The 21633-nt window shown below is 38.4% G+C and overlaps 1 protein-coding gene across 1 annotated transcript in view; it reads right to left on the reverse strand.

Moving 5' to 3' along the window:
- Positions 1-21633, reverse strand: part of UVRAG (UV radiation resistance associated) — a 223462-nt gene that overhangs the window by 162714 nt on the left and 39115 nt on the right. The window contains exons 4-5 of the mRNA XM_024761969.1: positions 12466-12627; positions 4877-4951 (exon numbers count right to left, since the gene is read on the reverse strand). Coding sequence (XP_024617737.1) covers positions 4877-4951; positions 12466-12627 — 237 coding nt within the window. The remainder of the gene's footprint in view (positions 1-4876; positions 4952-12465; positions 12628-21633) is intronic.

Here is a 21633-nt window from a genome sequence, read left to right on the forward strand (position 1 = left end):
CCCTTCTGTACAGTACTTTTTTTTTTTTTTTCTTTTTTGGCTGTGCCACGCAGCATGTGGGATCTTAGTTCCCCGACCAGGGATCGAACCCACACCCCTGCACTGTAAGTGTGGAGTCTTAACCACTGGACCACCAGGGAAGTCCCCAGAACATACATTCTTAAAGCCTTGCTGATTTAGCATTTTTTAATCCTTTATGAAATATTTCAACCACAGATATGCTATCCATATTCAATGACTGTGATTACAAGTATATTTGGACTTATTTTTATCACTGTACTGCATGTTTCTATTTACCACTTGCTTTCTTTTTTGTTTTCCTTTTCTGACTCCTATCAAGTTGACAAAGTGTTCTACTCCTTACATTCCCTTTTTTCCCTCTGCTAATTAAAAATCTATACTCTGGGGCTTCCCTGGTGGCGCAGTGGTTGGGAGTCCGCCTGCCGATGCAGGGGACACGGGTTCGTGCCCCATCTCTATCCTCCTCCCGAACAACTCAACGACCTCAATGAGTCTTACTCTTTAAACAGCCTCCCTCACCTTATTACTGCTGTCTAGAGCAGTGCTCCTCAAACTCTCTGTGGGAAAGGGTTGGTTGCTTTTCCTCCAATCCACTGTGAGCTGATACTTTTATAAAATACAAAAAAGGCACAATAATGTCAAATTGCTATAAATGTTTAAAAACATTTACGTCAAGGCTTCCCTGGTGGTGCAGTGGTTAAGAATCCGCCTGCCAATGCAGGGGACACGGGTTTGAGCCCTGGTCTGGGAAGATCCCACATGCCACGGAGCAACTAAGCCCGCGCACCACAACTACTGAGCCTGCGTTCTAGAGCCCGCGAGCCACAACTCCTGAGCCCAGGTGCCACATCTACTCAGCTTTTATGCTCATTTAGTGTTCATTTCGCCCAGAGGAGCACATCTTTCAGCCAACGCCCAAGGCTTCTGCCCACGTCTTTGCATTTCTATTCCATTTCTGTTCCAGAGATGTTTCTTATCTTGCTCTTTGCTTGTTTTAGCAAGGTATGCCTCTTTAAACTTCTCTGATTTCATCAATTGCTATTTTTTGTTTGGTTCAGCAGAGGGTCTCACAGTGTGCACTTATAATACCTTCTTGACTGGAAACCCTGCTTACGGCTTTCTTGAAAAAGAAAGAAAGAAAAAAAAACTTTTTAAGGAGATTCAACCTATATGTCAGGTGTTCATTTGAAAGCTCATACAGGGGGACTTCCCTGGTGGTGCAGTGGTTAAGAACCCACCTGCCAATGCAGGGGACACGGGTTCAAGCCCTGGTCTGGAGAGCCTCCACATGCCATGGAGCAACTAAGCCCGTGTGCCACAACTACTGAGCCTGCGGTCTAGAGCTCACGAGCCACAACTACTGAGCCCAGGTGCCACATCTACTTAAGCCTGTGCTCCTAGAGCCCATGCTCTGCAACAAGAGAAGACACTGCAATGAGAAGCCTGCGCACCACAACGAAGAGTAGCGCCCACTCACCGCAACCAGAGAAAGCCCGCGCGCAGCAATGAGGACCCAATGCAGCCAAAAGTAAATTAATTAATTAATTTTTTTAAAAAAGCTAGTACAGGGCAAGATAAGCATGCCTTATAAATTTACAAAGCTTATTAACTGAAGGACTATAGAATAAAATGTACCACTTATTACAAAACATTTATTCAGTGAACATTTATTGATCATCTGGCCTTGAATCCCAGCTCTGCTACTTAGTAGTTGTGTAATCTTGGGAAAGTTACTTAAGTTCTCTGTGCCAGCATCCTCTTCTATAAAAGGACAATTGTAGGGTTTAAATGAGGTAAAATATATAAAGCACTTAGAATAGTGCCTGGCACATAAGTGCTCACTAAACATCAGACATTATTATCATTGTTAGGGAGAAACACTTACTCTGCACTCCCATGCTTCCACATAGGAGAAAAACTTTCCACTCCATTTCCCAGGAAAGAAGGTTATAAAGAAAAAAAAAAAAAGTCTACTTTTTCTGTGTCCTTCACTCACTCCTCCCCAGAATAGGCAGGAGCTTGACTGCTGAGTTTGGGAGACGAAACTGAACATGACCGCCTTAGTTCTTTCCAGGTTCCCTCCCATTCAGGAACAGCCTGTGTAAAGTACACATAAATTCTGCTTTTGTCTTGGAGGGTCAGGATCTGTCCCTGTAAGGGGAAGAACGCAGTTTTGCTTGTTTTGTTATTTGGTGGTATGGGGATTCATTTTGGGAGAAAGTACTATATACAAGCTCTTTCAGTTGCAGAATTTAAGCCACATTTCCCAATTAGTTTTATCAGTAATAACGCCAACATTCTGATCTCCATTTATCACCTGTCTTATTTCTAAACTTGTTCCAAATTCAGGAGAAGAAAAAAGGGTTATTTAGTTATTGACCTACCCGAAATCTCAACTACTGTTAGTCTCTGGCTACAAAATTCTTAGGGACATTACATACAGTAAGAGATATAAAGCTCTTAAAACACTGTTTGATACATAATACATTCGACAGATGTTAACTATTAATATTATTACTATATGCCAGACATTGTGCTAGATGGTGAGTTGGTTACCTGTTATAGGAGGAACTTAATCCTTCAACAGACTCAGGATGGCTAAACCCTATAAATGGGACATTACAAACAACAGCAGTGGCAGTTCCCACAATTCTCTCATTAAATAAAACATTTTTTCTAAGCAAATATCATGTCAAGGACTATGATAGGTACTAGGAATTCAAAATTACATATGGAAATCTGTCTGTAAGAAGCTTACAGACTAGAAAGGAATAAAGAGCTATAAAGTGGTAAAACCTATGTCAAAGGTGTACATAGGGTGCTGATATACTATAGGAACTTAGAAGATGAGGGCTTTAAAATAAAGAAAAAAAGCTTAATAGAGCTTAAACTGAGTTTTGATGAAGTCACCTAGAATAGCTTGCATTTTGCCCAACTGAATGGGCCTTTTTCAGTCTCATCTCTTTTGACCACCCTCTCCTTAAAAACCAAAAACCAAACCAAAACAAAAACCTCTCTTTCTTTAGCCTCTGAGATTCCACAAGAGACTTCACTCTCTTTTCCTCATCTATCTCTCACCATTCCTTCTCAGCCACCTTTTCCAAAGCCTCCTCCCATATTTGGCCTCTAAAAGTTGGAGACCCTCACAGGCCCCCTGCTATTAAGCCCCTTTTTTCTCACTGTACAGCTTGTCACTGGTCTATCTTATCTGAACTCACGATTTCAATAACTATTTGCCATTATTATATCTCTATATTTAAATCTCTAACCTACTTCTCTCCTCTGAACTCCAGACTCATCTAATCCAAATGCCTACTTTACACATGGATATCTTGAAGGTATCTCAAAGCCCATATGATCAAATCTCAACTCACTCACGATCTGCCTCCAACAAAGCTGTCTTCCTCCAGTGTCCTTAGTTCTCTCAGTGCCTGGCACCTTCATCCATCTGGTTACTTCATCTAAGCCAGAAACCCGAAAGTCATCCTTTAACACCTTCTTTTTCCCTACACCCTAAATTCAAACCATCACCAAGTCCTACTGATTTTACCTCCTAAAACTTTCCTAAATCTACCTGCTATTCTACCATAAACCTGTTTCAAAGTATCAAACCTCTTACCCTCTGTACTGTAAGATCCTTCTTACTGTCTTCCCACATATATTCTTGCCTCTTCTACAATCAGTCCTTAAAGCAGCCAGAGTGAAATTATTAAAACACAAATCTAATTATATCTCTGCCATGCTAAAAATCCTTCAACACACGCTACTGCTCTTAGGATAAAACCCTTCAAAAGGTTCTGTGTTATGTGGTCCCTGTCTACCTCTCCAGCCTCCTCTGGTATCCTTCTCCCTTATCACCCAGACTTTCCTTCAGTCCCGAAAACTCACCACTTCCCCTAGCACTTCATAGCCTTCCAACATGTTACCCTCCTCTACCTGGAATGCTCTCTCTGTTCAGCCTCCATCCCTCCACATTGTTCATTTCTATTCATCCTCTGGATTGTAACCTTAAAAGTCAAGTCCCCGTAGAACTTTCTTGAGCTACTAGAGTAGGTAAGATCCTCATCACATGCTTTTATAGCACCCACCAACATTGTGTTTATATAGTTATCTATCAGGTTACCTTATCAGTGCTTGTCTCCCTCATACACTCCATGACAGCAGGGAAAAAAAATCTGTTTGCTCACCATTGTACCCTTAGCACTTAGAGCACAGTAGCTGATGTACAGCAGGTGCTCAGTAAATAGCTGTTGAATGAATGAAGCATTCTAGCAATAGCATTTCAGACAACCAAGAATTAGAAAACAACATGATCACTAAGAGGAAATAATGTAGAAAATTCACCTCATTGGTTTGTGGCTAGTATTAAGTAGGATAAAGAACATGAAGCACCTGGCATGGCACCACAGATAGCAGGTACTTGGTAAATACCTCTCCTTTCTCTAATCCCCTTTAGATACAGAGACAGCACAGACTATAATATAAATGACTACAATATAACTTGCCTCAGGTTTCTTAAATTTATTCAAAGTTGTAAAAGATTTCTGAAACAGTTAATAAAATTGTATTACACTTAATTAAAATTCATTATTCTTCCTTAACCTCTAAAGAATTATGTAGAAAACAGCTACATGAGATTTTCTCTTAGGAAAATTAATATAATCGGGATTTAGAAAAGATGTGTTGATGTGGTTACAAAATGAGTTTTCACTTTAAGCATTTACCCTAAGCCACACTAAACAACAAACTTATGATGATACTTAAAACATGATTCTATTTACACAGAGCTTTTACCTGATACATCAAAGCACACCTGCACTAAACAAAACTCACAGTGTTATGCAAATCCCCTTACCTTATGTTCAAATGGAGCACCATAATAGCCATCATTCAGCCCAAAAATTATTTCATTTTGGTTGCGGGCATGAATCTAAGAGAGGAGGAAAACACATTATTAGTTCATCTCATTCCAGTCAAGTTTTAATGTGATTAGAAAATGACAGGACCTACTTCCATGTTGAGAAATAGGTTGGCTACGTCTAACAAGCCAGCAGAAAACAAAACACTTATCATAAGACCAGGTGATCAATTTAGAGTTTCCTGCTTTAGTCAAAGTCCTCGCAAAATCATCACATGAGATCACAGGCACCATCATTCACACACATTTTTCACAAACACTTCTTGAGATTGTTACGGAAAGCATATTCCTTAAGTATAGGGGATTCAGAGGCACACTATACATTCTCTGATCTCAAAGAAAACACAGCCCAGTTAGTCTATTAGAGTGCTTTAAAAAACGTGAAGCCCTAGAAAAAACATAAAAGATAAATATTATTTTCTAATTTCAAAAAGACAGTTTAAAGATAATATCCAATCCTCAAAGTCTTTAAAAGTCTACTAATTATTTTCTGTCTACTACTCTCTTTCAAATGCAACTGATTCGACCTTCAGTCAGTGCCAACCTCGAATTAAACTTCACCTAAAAGGTGGGAGAATTAAAACTTTTAAGATTGAAGAACTAAGATTTTTTTTAAAACTCAAAATAGTATAAAGTCTATAAAAACAGATTCAGTTACTTGATCAGAAAGAATTGTGGCTAAAAAAATTTTAATTGCTTCTGCAGTGAAGGATTAATGTGAGGGTTCAAGTAGGGGATTACCAGAATAGAATATTTCATCTCTTCTCTCTAGCTAGAGATAGAAAGGTCAAAGCCAGCAGTAGAAGATTCCTGTGAACATTTATCTGACTTCCATACCTGCTACATCTATTACTAAAGCAAAATTAATCACATGCTCCCTGTTTACCTACATCATTTACTTAACTGAATACAATACCAAAAGATGGGCCTGCAATAATAAACATAATGAAAACTATAAACCAATTTCAAGAAGTGTTTCATTTTATGAGAGAAAAAGAGAAAGCACTACGAAATCAGTTTTAAGATTAGAAGAAACTCAAAATTTTACAAACATAGAATATTTTACACACATATACACCTCAGGAGAAAAAAGATTAAATAAAATCATATGCATCAAAATGTTAACAATGGTTGCAGCTGGGCAGAAAGAGTGCACATAAATTTTTATTCTCCTCTCTGTGCTTTTCAAAATTTTCCAAATTGTCCACAAAGTACACGGATCACTTTTAAAATCAGAAATATACATGCCATTTAAAGAAAGAGTGGGGTGAGATCATGGGCAGGAGTGAATCTAACATGAAGGTAAAGTTTTCAAAGCATAAGCCTCATAAAGACGGGCATTAAATTAACTTGTTGAAAAGTATGACACAACATGTTTCTAGGACTTGAAAAGATACTGGGCTTAAAAAGAAAAAAAACTCAAGTGATCTGAGTTCTAATTCCAACCTTCTAGTGCTTCATAAGGAACTCTGACTTTATAGCCCTAGTGCCTAGCACTCTACTCAACATATAATCGCTAATCAATGTTAATGGGCCATGCTTTAAATCCCTCATCAGCCAAAAGCAGAAACACTCCTTGTTCTGTTTTACAGTGGTGTCGTACAGATGAAATGAATCCAATTATCACTGGATATGAAAGTACTTTTGGAAGTTAGACACAAACAATACTGGGAGAAAAAATCAGAATCAGTCAACCATAGAGCCCTTTGTTCCCGATTAATAAAGAAAATTAACAAAACAGGCTGCATGATACTCCATACTACTTACTATCCTTTACCATTAATTATAGATTACTGACCCCAAAACGTGTCAGAATCTTAATATGGAGACTACAGAATATAGAGCCTTTTAATTCAACCACAATCTTGTATTTTGATCCCTCTATGAAAAAAGGCACACTTTTTAAAGACAGATAATCAAAGTTGGTGAAATGAATAATAAATATAGTCTGAGCAATGGAACAAATAATAGCCTAAATCCATCAATCACTGTGTGACCTTTAACAACTTAATTTTTCTGAGCTTCTGTTTTCTCAGTTAAATACTGACAGGAAAATAATACTTGCTCACATGACCTTCAAAAGGCCCAAAGTCACTGGGTGCATGTAAAATGATTGTATGAATGTAAAAAGATACCCAAACACTAAATGAGTATACAGTCGCTGTTGGTATTAATACAAAGTTCTAACCACTTAAACTAAGCACAAGAACTTCTGCCACCGCAAGTGCCCCATATAAGCATTATCAACAAATTCTCCAAATTCCCACCTTGAATAGAGAGCTATTTTCAAACTCCTCTGCTTCTTTGTCATCAAAATTCAAGTCAAAACCAACTTTAGTTCATGACTTCTGGGGAAAACTTCCTGATTAACTCTCTTGTCTCTAAAGGCTATTCAGGAAATTGGCTTGTAGTTGTAGCTCCGGCTACTGTGGACAAGCTGTATCATCACTCTGTCCATTCAAATGACAGCAAAATACACATGACATGTACATGAAACACTTACCAAGACAGACCATAAAATAAATCTCAAAAAGGTTAAAAGGATTAAAATAATACGATTTTCTCTAAACACAACAGAATTAAAGTAGAAATCAACAAAAGGATATCTGAAAACTCCACAAATGTTTGAAAATTAAACAACATACCTCTCAATAACCCTTCGGTCAAGAAGAAATAAAAGAGAAATTAGGAAATATTTCAAATTGAACAAAAACGAAAATGCAGTATCAAAATTGTGGGTCACAGCTAAAGCAATGCTTAGAGGAAAATTTATTAAATGCTTACGTTAGAAAAGAGAAGTCTCAAATCAGTAATCCAGGAATCCTACTTTAAGAAACTAGCAAATTAGAACAAATTAAACCCAAAGCAGGCAAAAGGAAGAAAATAATAAGAGTAAAAGCAGAAACCAACGAGGGACTTTCCTGGTGCTTCAGTGGTCAAGACTGCGCTCCCAATGCAGGAGCCCCAGGTTTGATCCCTGGTCAGGTAATTAGATCCCACATGCTGCAACTAAGACCTGGCACAGCCAAATAAATAATTTTTTTTTTCCCCCGGTACGCGGGCCTCTCACTGTTGTGGCCTCTCCCATTGCGGAGCACAGGCTCCGGACGCACAGGCTCAGCGGCCATGGCTCACGGGCCCAGCCGCTCTGCGGCATGTGGGATCTTCCCAGACCGGGGCACGAACCCGCGTCCCCTGCATTGGCAGGCGGACTCTCAACCACTGCGCCACCAGGGAAGCCCCAATAAATATTTTTTTTTTAAAAGAAAAAAAGCAGAAATCAATGAAATTGAAAAAAATAACAATCATAAGTGAAACCTCTTTCGGTGATCTGCAACCCAATTTCAATGGGGTGGGTGGGTAGTTCCCACACCAACAATAAGCAATTCTTGGACACCAGCAGGGTGTCCTGCTCTCAGGCCTGCATCAGATTCCACATGTTAAGGGTTCAGTCCTACGAGACTGCCCCACACACATGGAAGGCCAGTCAAAAACACAGATTGCAATCTGTGCTTCCAATTAACTGGCTACAGATTAGAGGTTCCAATTTAGAATGTCAATCCCAAGTACAGGTGTTACCTGTACTTCTGACCAACTGGCTGTAAATCAGAGGTTCCCACAACCTAGTCCTCAGGTTTGATTAATTTGCTAGCGTGGCTCGCAGAACTCAGAGAAATATTTCACTTACTGATCACCAGTTTATTAAGAATGTAACTCAGGGAACAGCCAAATAGAAGAGCTGCATAGGGCAAGGTATGAGGAAAGGGCACAAAGCTTCTATGCCCTCTCAAAGTGCACCATATTGCCCAATCTCTATGTGTTCACCAACTCAGAAGCTCTCAGAACCCCATCCTTTGGAGTTTTTATGGAGGCTTTATTACACAGGCATGATTGATTAAATCATTGACCATTGGCAATTGATTCAATCTCCAATCCCTCTCCTCTCCCAAGAGAGGGACTGAAAGTTCCAGTCCTCTAATCCTCTTATCACATGGTTGTTCCGTAGGCAACCAGCCCCCACTCTTAGGTGCTTTTCAAAAGTCACCTCATTAACATAACAAAAGACACCTTTATCACACTCAACACTTAGGAAATTCCAAGAGTTCTAGAAGTGAGCCAAGAACTGTGCATCAAATATATATATATATTTCTTATAAAACACAATATTGCAAAACCAAACACTAGATCTTTGAAAAGCTGATAAAACTGATAAATCTCTATTCAGAATAATCAAGAGAAAAAGGGAGGGGCTGGGAAGATGGCGGAAGAGTAAGACGCGGAGATCACCTTCCTCCCCACAAATACACCAGAAATACGTGTACACGTGGAACAAGTCCTACAGAACACCTACTGAATGCTGGCAGAAGACCTCAGACCTCCCAAAAGGCAAGAAACTCCCCACGTACCTGGGTAGGACAAAAGAAAAAAAAAAGAAAAAACAGAGACAAAAGAATAGGGATGGCATCTGCACCAGTGGGAGGGAGCTGTGAAGGAGGAAAGGTCTCCACACACTAGGAAGCCCCTTCGCGGGCGGAGACTGCGGGAGGCGGAGGGGGGAGCTTCGCAGCTGCGGAGGAGAGCGCAGCAACAGGGGTGCAGAGGGCAAAGCGGGGAGAGTCCCGCATAGAGGATCGGTGCCGACCGGCAGGCACCAGCGCGAGAGGCTTGTCTGCTCACCCGCCAGGGCGGGCGGGGCTGGGAGCTGAGGCTCGGTCTTCGGTCGGAGCGCAGGGAGAGGACTGGGGTTGGCGGCGTGAACACAGCCAAAGATTTTGTCTGTATAGCTTTGCTTCCACCATTTGTCCGAAGGTTCTATCCGTCCTTTTTTTCTAAATAATTTTTGAATTTAATAACTTTATTATACTTTATTCTATTTTACTGTATCTTCTTTCTTTTTTCCTTCCTTCCCTCCTTCCTTCCTTCCTCCCTCCCTCCCTCCCTCCTTTCTTTAAATAAAAATGAAAAGACAAGACACAGATTAGCAGAAAATATTTGGAAAATATATATCTCATAAAAGACTAACTCATACAGAACACCTAAAGAAATTTTACAACTCACAATAATGAGAAATCAATCAAGCAAATAAAAAATGGGCAAAAGATCTGAATGAACATTTCACAAGAAAAGAAGGTAGGGGGATTGATGGCAAATAAACATATTTTTTAAATGCACAACATCATTTCATCATTAGGAAAATTAAAATCAGTATGAGATACCACTTTATCAGAATAGTGAAAATTAAAAAGACTGACAATAATAAGCCCTTACAAAGATAAGGAACTATCATACATTGCTGATGGGAAGGCAGAATGACAGTCACCCTGGAAAAAGAGTTTCACAGTTTCTTATAAATTTCAACATAGCACTTACCATTAGAACCAGAAATTCCAATACTGGATATTTATTCAAGAGAAATGACAACTTACATCAACACAAAGACCTATATTTAAATATTTACAGCAGCATTATTCACTGTAGTGGTGGTTACTTACTTCATACATTTGTCAAACTCATTGAACTGTATACATTAAAAGGGTAAATTTTATTGTATGTAAATTATACCTCAAAAAAACCTAACCTGTAAAAAAATCTCTTTCAAAAGTCATCCATTCCCTGACTCTATCCAGGTTTGTCTACATACATCTTAAACATACTCCCATAGCTCTCTTTGCAGCTATTCATTGATCATCAGTTTACCGGGTCTAAGAACCTTATCTGACTCATCTCTGGATCCGTAACACTAGGAACCATGCCTGCTAGAAAGCAGATGACCAATCAATGAACCTCAGTGATTCTGGCTATTAACCTAACATATCTTAGCCTTGCTTTCCTCTAAAAATTTGTAATTCTATTATATCTGATTTTCTAGTAGCCTGTTACTTGTTATACCTATTTCATAAGTGACTTTCTACAAGGATATTAAGTGTCTAGTTGGCTTAGAAAAATGTTTTCTCTTTCTCTTGTTCTCTGCGATACCAACATAACCAACTTTGTAAGAAGACACCTGAATGCTAACTCTCTGAAATTAGGGTAAGTTAGACATAAGCACAGCTGGGTATTTTAAGAAGACAACCACCTAAGGAATGTGTGAACTGAAAAGCATGATGAAGGCCATCTTCTCTGGCCAAAAAAAACCCCTCCCCTACAAGCCTATAGCCCTGCAACTCTAATGTTAAGAAGCCCCACCCCCACACAACATAAACAAGTGCTTAATATCATAATCTATACACAGAGAGCCAACTCCGGCATGTAGCAAGATAGAAAGAGTATGTGCCTCAGGGCAGGGCTGGTTAGCCAGGCTAAAGGCAACAAGCATTTGGTACTAAAAGAGAGGAGAAAGACCCTAAGCCACAAGTCATTACTTCATGAGTTTTAATTAAGACCGGCCCTAAAACAAAAGAAAAAAAATAAAAATAAAACAGAGTTTGTAGCAGGTTAGAATTTAGTTAAGCAAAATATTCATTGCATGCATTGTTCTGGTCACTCTAAAAGAACACAAAATATAGTATGCAAAATAAGGGAAGAGCTTTTTTGCTTTTTTTTTAATCTGAAAAAGAAAAATGTAGAATTGTTTCTCTAACAGAAACATACCAGAAAGTATATACTGAATAAATAGTAAAAAATATGAAGGATGTTTGTAGATATAACTAACATTTTAGGGTTACCTTTATCAGTAGTCCCACAGGTATCACAAAATAGAAATGGCATTTATTCCAATGTGGGCTGAGTGGTTACCAAGGACTACATGTATATACCAGTGTGGTACAGCAGAAAGAGAATGAATTTTTAAGTCAGGCCTAATTTAAATCCCAGCTCCACCTAGCAGTGTTATCTTGATAGTTTCTTAAATTCTCTGAGGCACAATTTTTCCATCAGGAAACTATGGGCAATAATATCAACTTTCACAAGGTCACTATAAATATTAACTGTAATTACTTATGTCTGGGAATGGCAAACAGGTTTCATTTCAGATGCAATTCTGATATATTTCTAGTTGCATCCTGGAACACTGTGTTAGAAAGGATTATGGAGCTACTTCTGAGCTCAGCTAGAAGAGTGCTATGATGAGTTAACTACATCAGTCATGGGGAATGGGTAGCAGTATATAAGCCAGGCATTTGTCATCCCTGTGCTCAATAAACAGAAGCTCTTCTTATTCTTGGAATAACCCCACTCTACTGGTCATAAGAGAGGTGCTTATTTTCAACTTAATTTTCAGATTCTAGGGGAAACATCCAATAAGACAGAACAAGCAGAGTGCTATGAGAAAGCATATGCTTTTCTACCTGCCCCCCCCAAAAAATATCCTCTTAAATTATCAGCTGAAGATAAGCTGAAGGCAGTTCTTCATAAATTTTTTCAGTCATTTTTTAAACCTGGCAATGACTCAAATTTCTGTAAGTAAGTGAACAATCATAAAGGGTCTCTCTTTATAATAGGAAATGTAGAATCAGAAGATTCAACAGAAAAAGCTAGACTGTTCATTTAGAGAAGACAACTACTTGAAACTGCAGTCTAAAAATTACCTGCTGACCCAAATATTTCAGCCCATCCAAACAGACTTTCCATTCAATCAACAGCTGGTAGATGTCCTCCTTTCCACCCCAAATCTTCACCACGAAACAAGACACAGATGTATCGAGACGGTCCGGCATTATTCCGAAATCAAGACTCCGCCATGTTGGATTCTGTTGATGGAAATGAAAACATGCTTTAGGGAGACCCTAAATGTTTACGGTTTACAGTTATTACAGTTTGGTTGTACATCATTTTGTTCTTTAACCAAAAGAACTTATAAATATACTAAATTGCAAACTTAAGAAGACATTCCAATTAACATAAAGAGGGTGATATCGGTACTTTTTAATTTCTCTGCTTATTTATTATAGTCAATAGAAGGAGCATATATTCTAATCTCTCATTAACACGGCTTCCTATGGTAATTCATTTATTTATTCAACACAATACACAATTATTAAGAAGCAACTTATACACAATGCCCTCAAAAGTACCTCCAACTTGTTGCTGGATTCAAACCTTTCTTTAAATAATTACATTGTTTCATGAAAAGTGCAATATGCAAAAGGTTACAAAGTAGCACAGGAGGGAATAATAAACTTGGAAGGCACAGGGGAAAGACAGCACACAGGCTATGAAACTTGGCTTTTATAGGACAAACAGTAGTTCACCAGATTAAAATAAGGAATTGCAGGCAAAGGGAAAATAATATACAAGGGTTCAGAGGTGTGAAATAGCACAGTGTGGTCAGGGAACTAAGACAACTGCTGGAGCACACAACACAAGAGCGTCAGGACGCAGAGCTGGAGAGACCAACACGAGACTCCTTGCCAAGGAGGTGGTACTTCACTGTGTACAAGACGTGGGGCCACTGAAAGGTTTTAAGGTTAAGAATGGCATGGTCAACTTTATGCTCTGAAAGAACTTTGTTTTTCATTAAGAGGATTATCCAGATAGTTGAAACATTCTCTGAAAAGTGAAAAAGTTAAGGGGCTTTAATATTATCAATAGACGTGAACTACAATGCATCGATTACTTACTTTCATTTATTTCCCTTACATTAAATGTTAGGGCTTTCATTGCTGAATGTAACTATAATCAATTTCATTAAATTATCAATTTTCATATTACACAAATCAGTAAATCAAAAGGTCCTAATATAAGGGTCACTAGTCTTTGCTTTGTGGCAGTTTTTCTTCCTGACCAAAGTGGGGACAGACTAGGGCAGTGTTTTTGTTTTAGGGGATATACTGATGTATGTGTTTTTGTGGGTTTGGCTGTTGACATTTCAGGAGTGGGAACATGACTTCCAGTTTCATGGCACTTACGTCTGATCTATCTTTTTCACTTGTATATTTTTATTGTATGATTTCCTTGCATTAAAATAAAAGCTCTGATAGAAACATTGCCTGATTTGTTTACCACAAGATCCCCAAAGTTTGAAAAGTACCTGCTATGTGCTCAATAAATATTTGCTGCTGGTGGCGCAGTAGTTAAGAATCTGCCTGCTAATGCAGGGGATATGGGCTCGAGCCCTGGTCCGGGAAGATCCCACATGCCACAGAGCAACTAAGCCCATGCGCCACAACTACTGAGCCCGTGCTCTAGAGCCCATGAGCCACAACTACTGAGTCCACACGCCACAACTACTGAAGCCCGCGCGCGTAGAGCCCATGCTCCGCAACAAGAGAAGCCACCGCAATGAGAAGCCTGTGCACCACAACAAAGAGTAGCCCCTGCTCGCTGCAACTAGAGAAAGCCTGCGCGCAGCAACAAAGACCCAACACGGCCATAAATTAATTAATTAATTTAAAAATATATATTTGCTGAATGAGTGAAGGAATATCCAATTAACCAAAATGGATGTTTGAGGACACCAAAAGATTATTGATAAATAGCATGATAATAACACAATAAACACATTGTGCAATCAGCCTTATTCTGATTCCACACCATCCAAGAATTTCAACCTAAGATCAACAGAACTCCATTCTTACATGACCCCCAGTCTCTATCCCACCATAATTGTTTTAGCAACCCTTCTAGATAGGGGTAGAGTTTCATTTAAAAATGAAGATAAACATTAAGGTCTAGGAATAACCAGGCAAACCTGTACTACAAGAAACGCTAAAGGAAGTTCTTCAGGCTGAAGAGAAATGACACCAGATAGAAACCTGGATCTTTAAGAAGGAATAAAAAGCACTGGCAATGGTAAACATGGAGTAAATATACAAGACCATGTATTTTTCTTATTTTATTTATATCATATATGTCTGTTTAAAGCAAAAGCTATAACTGTATAAAGGGTTTTATAACATATATATAGGTTCACAAATATGAAAGTAATAGCACAAATGAGACAAGGTGGCCAACTGGAACGATACTGTTGCCAGGTTCTCCTGTTTTACATGAAGTAGTTAAGCGTACATATAGTAATCCCTAAAGCAAAGATTAAAAAAATCAATGCAAAGAAGTACAGCTGAAAAGGCAAGGCAAGAATGTAAACTAGAATACGAAAAAAAAATACATACTGCATGATGATTCCATTTATATGAGGTTCTAAAAGAGGCAAAACAAATCTGTGGTGAAAAATGATTTCCTTTTGTGGGGGGAGGGCTTGGGCACAAGGGAACTTTCTGGAATGATAGGAAATGTACATATCTTGAAAGGTATGTATGCACTTATCAAAGCTCAGCAAATGACATAGTTAAAATCTGTGCATTTCATTGTATATGGCTTTTACTTCAGGGAAAAAAAAACTAAACACTGAACTCTAATGTATAGGTCTGCTTCTTATAGTGGTAAGGATTAGTAATTCTAAAGCCACTTTCTGTATATTCTAAGCATGAGTAAAGATGTTGACGACAGTGGAAGCCAGGTTTTTCACTGTCGGAGAATGGAGTTACAAATGAACTGAGTTCAGTTGGATTGAAAATGGAGATGTTGGTATGAATGCATGGTTTTTAAAAGATAGATCGATACACAGACAGACAGAGCAAAAGATATAGGGTGTGTGTGTGTGTGTGTGTGTGTGTGTGTGTGTGTGTGTGTATTTCCTAGCTCAGTCCCTTAAAAAGTCTAGAAGTAATGAGCACACTAGTAACAATGAGCGTGCTCAGATCTTGCTGTCTATTTAGCATTCTCACTAAAAGGAACCGAGGGTTCCTTCGGGAGAAAACTGATTCCAGGGCTGTGGCAGGAAGAGTACAAAATGAGTCTGGAACATCTCGTGCCAGAATGGAAGTAAGTACTCAAAGAATGATGTGGACATATCAAAAGGAAAGAGGAATCAATTCACAGGGCTTTCACTAACCCAATGTGGGATAACTTAAGCAACAAAATAAATAATGACAGTAATGGATTATAACCCATTGAATAAAAATAAGAATCTTTGAATTCATAATGATATAGATTAATAATTAATTAATCATTAATTAAATGGGAAATAAAGACAGAATGCCAATTAATAAATATAAAAGTCTGAAAGATGGGAATGAGAAAATTGCCAATGGATGCTAAAACTGGTAAACGAACAGTTGATAAGAAGCAGGATATATAAAGTCTCAAAGTTTCTCCCTAACAAATCACTTATTAATTATAAATGGAAAAATTGTAACTTCACAGTGGAGAAACCTGACAGGCACTACCTTAATCAACTGACAACAGTTAACATCAATATTGGGACAAACCAACAAAAGGCGCCTTCTAAACCAAAGCACTGAAAAGAATACAGTATTACAGCTATAGTTTTCCTGCCGAAAATGCATACCTGAATCTAATCACGAGGAAACATCAGTCAATCAAATTGAAAGACAGTCTATGAAATAACTGGTCTGTATGGTTTTAAATGCTGAAGTCAAAAGCACCCCAAAAAAGGCTAAAGAACCGTCCAGACTGAAGAATAAAGCAACATGACAACTAAAGACAGAGTGATTCTGAATTGAGTCCTGGAGAGTTGACAGTATCTGAATAAGGACTAGGAATTCATTGGTGGAAAGGAAAATTGGTACAACCAGTTGGAAAACAGTATGGAGGTAACTCAAAAAAATTTAAAATAAAACTACCATATGATCTAGTTAACCCTCTTCTGGGTGGATATCCAAAGGAAATGAAACAGTGTCTTAGAGATAGAAGCACTCCCATGTTCACTCCCATGTTCATTATTCATAATAGTCAAGATATAGACACAACCTAAGTATCCATCAACAGACGACTGAATAAAGAAAACGTAGCATATATATGTATGGAATATTATTCAGCCTTAAAAAAGGAAATCCTGCCATTTGCAACAGCATGGATGAACCTGAAGCATAGTATGGTAAGTGAAGTACGTCAGAAAAAGAAAGTCAAATACTGCATAATATCACTTACATGTGGAATCTTTTAAAAAAGTCAAACTCATAGAAACAGGGTGTGTAATGGTGGTTGCCAGGGGTTGAAGTTGGGAGAAACAGGGAGATGTTGCCCAAAACATACAAAGTTGCAGTTTTGCAAAATGAAATCATTCTGGAAATCTAATGACAACATGGTGACTATAGTTAATAATACCGCATTGTATACTTGAAATTTCCTAAGAGAGTAATGTTTTCTCATTACCAAAAACAAGCAAACAAAAAACAGTAACTACATGAGGTGATAGGTATGTTAATTAGCTTAATTTTGGTTAATCATTTTATAATATATATGTATACCACAACATCACATTGTACACCTTAATATATACAATTTTTGTCAACTATACCTCAATTAAGCTGGGGGTGGAGGATGAAGGACTGTGGTTAATAACTGTATTGTGTCAATGTTACACTTCCCTGATTTTAATCATTTTAATGTGATTATGTAAGAGACTGTCCTTGTTTGTAGGAAATATACACTGAAATATTTGATAATAGCAAATCTTTCTTTGAAGGTAGTCTTAATTATTTTAAGAATCCAAAGTTATTCTTAGAAAAATTTATTGAAAAATACAGGCAATAAGGAAAGATAATATTTTGGGTAAAACATGATGGGTAACTATGAAACAGCAAGACTAGATTTAACACATGGCCCAAGGAATGAATGGAAGGGAAACATCCATTTCTGATAATGGCAGGCTAGATAATCATCCCACTGAAAACAATTAAAAATGCTGGCTAAAATATTTTTAAAATAATAATAACCACCATCATCACCAAAGATTTTCCAAGCCAAAAAGGAAAGCTAGAACCCAAAGTGTAAATCTAGAGGGTTTTTCTCTTAAAGGCATTTGCCGACCTATATAAACTTGACGTTTTGGTTTTGGTAGTCTTAAAGGGAGACAAGAACATAATTCAAAGCCCAGACCCAGGCCGTACTCATGTCTACAAGAAGTCCCTCTCCACATTGAACTGGGATCACAAAAATGCTATATACTCGCAGAGCATGAGTGAAACAACAGGGTAGAGGAGAATTCAACAAACCAACTGCACAAATCCTTAGATAATCAAAAACAGGAAGCATGAAAAAAGGACTACATAAACTATTAAATTAGATTGAATACATCCCATAAACTTATTTTTAAAAAAGTCAAATCCTTGCACAGAATTCGTTTATTCTTAATTGGCATTAATTGGCATGTTTCTCCAGAACAGACACTTCATAAAAATAAAAATATGAATTAAAAAAAAAGAATATGTAGGGACTTCCCTGGCAGTCCAGTGGTTAAGACTCTGTGCTTCCACTCCAGGGGGCACGGGTTCAATCCCTGGTCAAGGAAACTAAGACCTCGCATGCTGCACAGCGTGGCCAAAACTTTTTTTAAAAAAAGAGTATCTCGATGGCCAATAAACACTGGAAAAGGTGATCAATTAGAATAGTATATGAAGAAATGTAAATTAAAATAATAATCCAATACCACTATCCCACCAGAATGGCTAAAATTTTCAAAACAGATAATATCAAGTTTGGACAAGAATGTGGAGCAACTAAAAATCTCACACTGCTGATAGGGATGTAACTGGCACAAACACTTTGAAAAACTATTTAGCAGTATCTACTAAAGCTGAAAATAACCTGTGACCCGGCACTTAATTCCACTCCTAAAGATATACCTAACAGAAATACATACACATATGTATTAATGGACATGTACACATAGAATTAATGAATAATGTGTATGAATCTCACAAATATGCTAAGCAAAAAAGCATATGCCATACAAAAGTTCAATAACAAGCAGAACTAATCTATGGTCAAGATAGTGGTGCTCTTTGGGAGGAGGTAGTAACTAGAGGGAGAACACAAGATAATGTTCTGCTTCTTGATCTGGTTAAATGATCCGTTCCCTTTGAAAAGTCATCAGGCTATTATTTGTGCCCTTTACTGTAATATGTGCTATATCTCAATACAAAGTAATAAAACAAAAAAATTTTAAGACCCAATAATGGAAAAAATACAGCATCTTACAAAGAGACACCTACAGAAGTAAAACAAATAAAGATATCTCTTCACGATGTCATTTCAGGTGCTAAAGCCTAAAGAGCAGGAGTTGGAAGATTACAACCACCTGAAAAGACAGCCACTTACTACCCTATGTGTAAGATCACCTCTCAACAAAAGTATCAATATATGTGCTCTAAAATATGAATGAGTATAATATCAACTTCTCAGCAGAAAAAGCATGAAATAACCACCCCTTTCCAAAGTGAAAAAAAAGAAAGACCTGGTGAATATATCTGAAGGGCCATATTGCATAAGCGGTGGGATGATTTGGGGGGCAGTTATTATATTAATTATTCTTAAATACTTCATTCTAAAACTAATCAAAAGCCTTTGGAAGGGAAGTAGTCTTTTGAAGTTGTTTCTTGTGGTTGAATAGATGGCCTGGGTTTCTGTTCTAAACCAATACAACGTTAATACAGTAGAGCCTATTGTCAATCCTCTCATTACAATGACCTTCCTTTATGCTTTTATAAAATAGCTGCCAGACAATGAGCAATCATTCCTGAGCTGGTCCTTTCAGATACAGATACAGTCTGCCACACATTCAAAGACTCTACTGCCCGATAATGTTATTATAAAAATCCATGGGACCTCCCTGGTGGCACAGTGGTTAAGAATCCGCCTGCCAATGCAGGGTACACGGGTTCGTGCCCTGGTCCGGGAAGATCCCACATGCCATGGAGCAACTAAGCCCATGCGCCACAACTACTGAGCCTGTGCTCTAGAGCCCGCAAGCCACAACTACTGAGCCCACGTGCCACAACTACTGAAGCCCGTGCGCCTAGAGCCCGTGCTCCACATCAAGAGAAGCCACCACAATGAGAAGCCTGCGCACCGCAACTAGAAAAAGCCTGCACACAGCAACGAAGACCCAACACAGCCAAAAATTAAATAAATAAATAAAATTTTAGAATAATAATAATAAAAAAAATTTTTTAAGCCAGATGATTTTTATTTATATTTAACCTATACATATCAGCCCATTTTCTAGATGGAACAAATTATTCAAGTATACTAACATAATTTAGGGACCTATATCTTATTCACTGGAAGTACAGTGGCAGAATATTAGGATACTCATAGCTTTGAAAAGTTTACCTCCAGGAGAATCTAAAATTATTATTTATTACCTGGGCAATTTCTCTAAAACACTGCTCAATTGATACTTCTTATTTATTAAAGAAACACACATATATAGAAAAATTTCAAAACACAAACAAATTATCACTATTTTTATCACTCAATAGCAAATGCATAGTCACAAGAAACATGACTAAGAATTCATAAAAGCAGTTCCAATTTTCCCAAAACATACAAGATAACTCTCAGGAATTGCATACTAAATTTATAAGTAGTAGTTATTCCTCAGCCCAATAAACTCTCTTCCCCCTCTCTCATTCACCTTTATTCATCCTTCATGTCTCAACTTAGAAATTGCTTACTGTTAGAAACCTTTCCTAATCACCCTCCTCAAACTGAGATAAATGATACTCCTACATGTTTCCATAGAATCCTGTTCTTCCCTGGTCCTATAATTGCATGTGTCAATTATCTTAGACTCTCTCCAAATTATGTAATTGACCAGACAGAGGTTAGAAAATGATGATGAAGTTTAACACAAGGTAAGATAAGATGGCATAGCAAGAGGAGGAGGAGCCAACTCCCTCTCCCTCCCTCCCTCTCTCTCTCTCTCTCTCTCACACACACACACACACACACACACACACAGATGAAATGTTAATTCATTCAGTCACAATTCAACTAGAACATATACTTGTTTGAGAATCCCTCAGGCCAGTAACTCATAAAAAGTATTTATATTGTTCACTTTTTTCCCAAAGATTTAAAAATACCTCAGGCAGTCACAAGTCCAACAGAAGTTTTGGTTCTGATAACTCTGTCACATGCTTTCCCTAAAAATACATGCTCTCCAACCCCCAGGCCATAGACTGGTACCGGTCCGTGGCCTGTTAGGAACCAGGCCACATAGCAGGAGATGAGCAGTGGGCAAGCAAGTGAAGCTTCATCTGTATTTACAGCCGCTCCCCATCGCTCGCACTACTGCCTGAGCCCCGCCTCCTGTCAGATCAGCAGCGGCATTAGATCCTCATGGAAACGCAAACCCTACTGTGAACTGCGCATGCGAGGGACCTAGGCTACGCGCTCCTTATGAGAATCTAATGCCTGATGATCTGAGGTGGAGCTGAGGCGGTGATGCTAGCGCTGGGGAGCGGCTGCAGATACAGATTATCATTAGCAGAGAGGACTGACTGCACAGAGACCATGATAAACCAACTGCCTGCAGACTCATATCAAAACCCTGTCGGTGAGTGGCAAATGACAATTAAGCTGCATCTTATGGAGTAGACTGGACATAAGCAACACACATAAGCAACATTCGGGTGTCACTGTCTCCCATCACCCCCGGATGGGACCATCTAGTTGCAGGAAGACAAGCTTAGGGCTCCCACTGATTCTGCATTATTGTGACTTGTATAATTATTTCATTATATATTACAATGTAATAATAATAGAAATAAGGTACATACAAGAAACTGGTCTCTGGTGCCAAAAAGGTTGGGGACCGCTGCTCTAGAACTCTGTTTATTCACTTATAAGGCCCATCACTGATGTAATGGAGGCTGCACAGTGCTGTGAAAGAGCAGAGCTCTCGAGCTCTCGAACATCGGTTCTACCAGTCACCACCAGCTTTGCGA

Source organism: Neophocaena asiaeorientalis, unplaced genomic scaffold, assembly GCF_003031525.2.
Source record: "Neophocaena asiaeorientalis asiaeorientalis breed wild unplaced genomic scaffold, Neophocaena_asiaeorientalis_V1.1 scaffold263, whole genome shotgun sequence".
Taxonomy (NCBI): domain Eukaryota; kingdom Metazoa; phylum Chordata; class Mammalia; order Artiodactyla; family Phocoenidae; genus Neophocaena; species Neophocaena asiaeorientalis.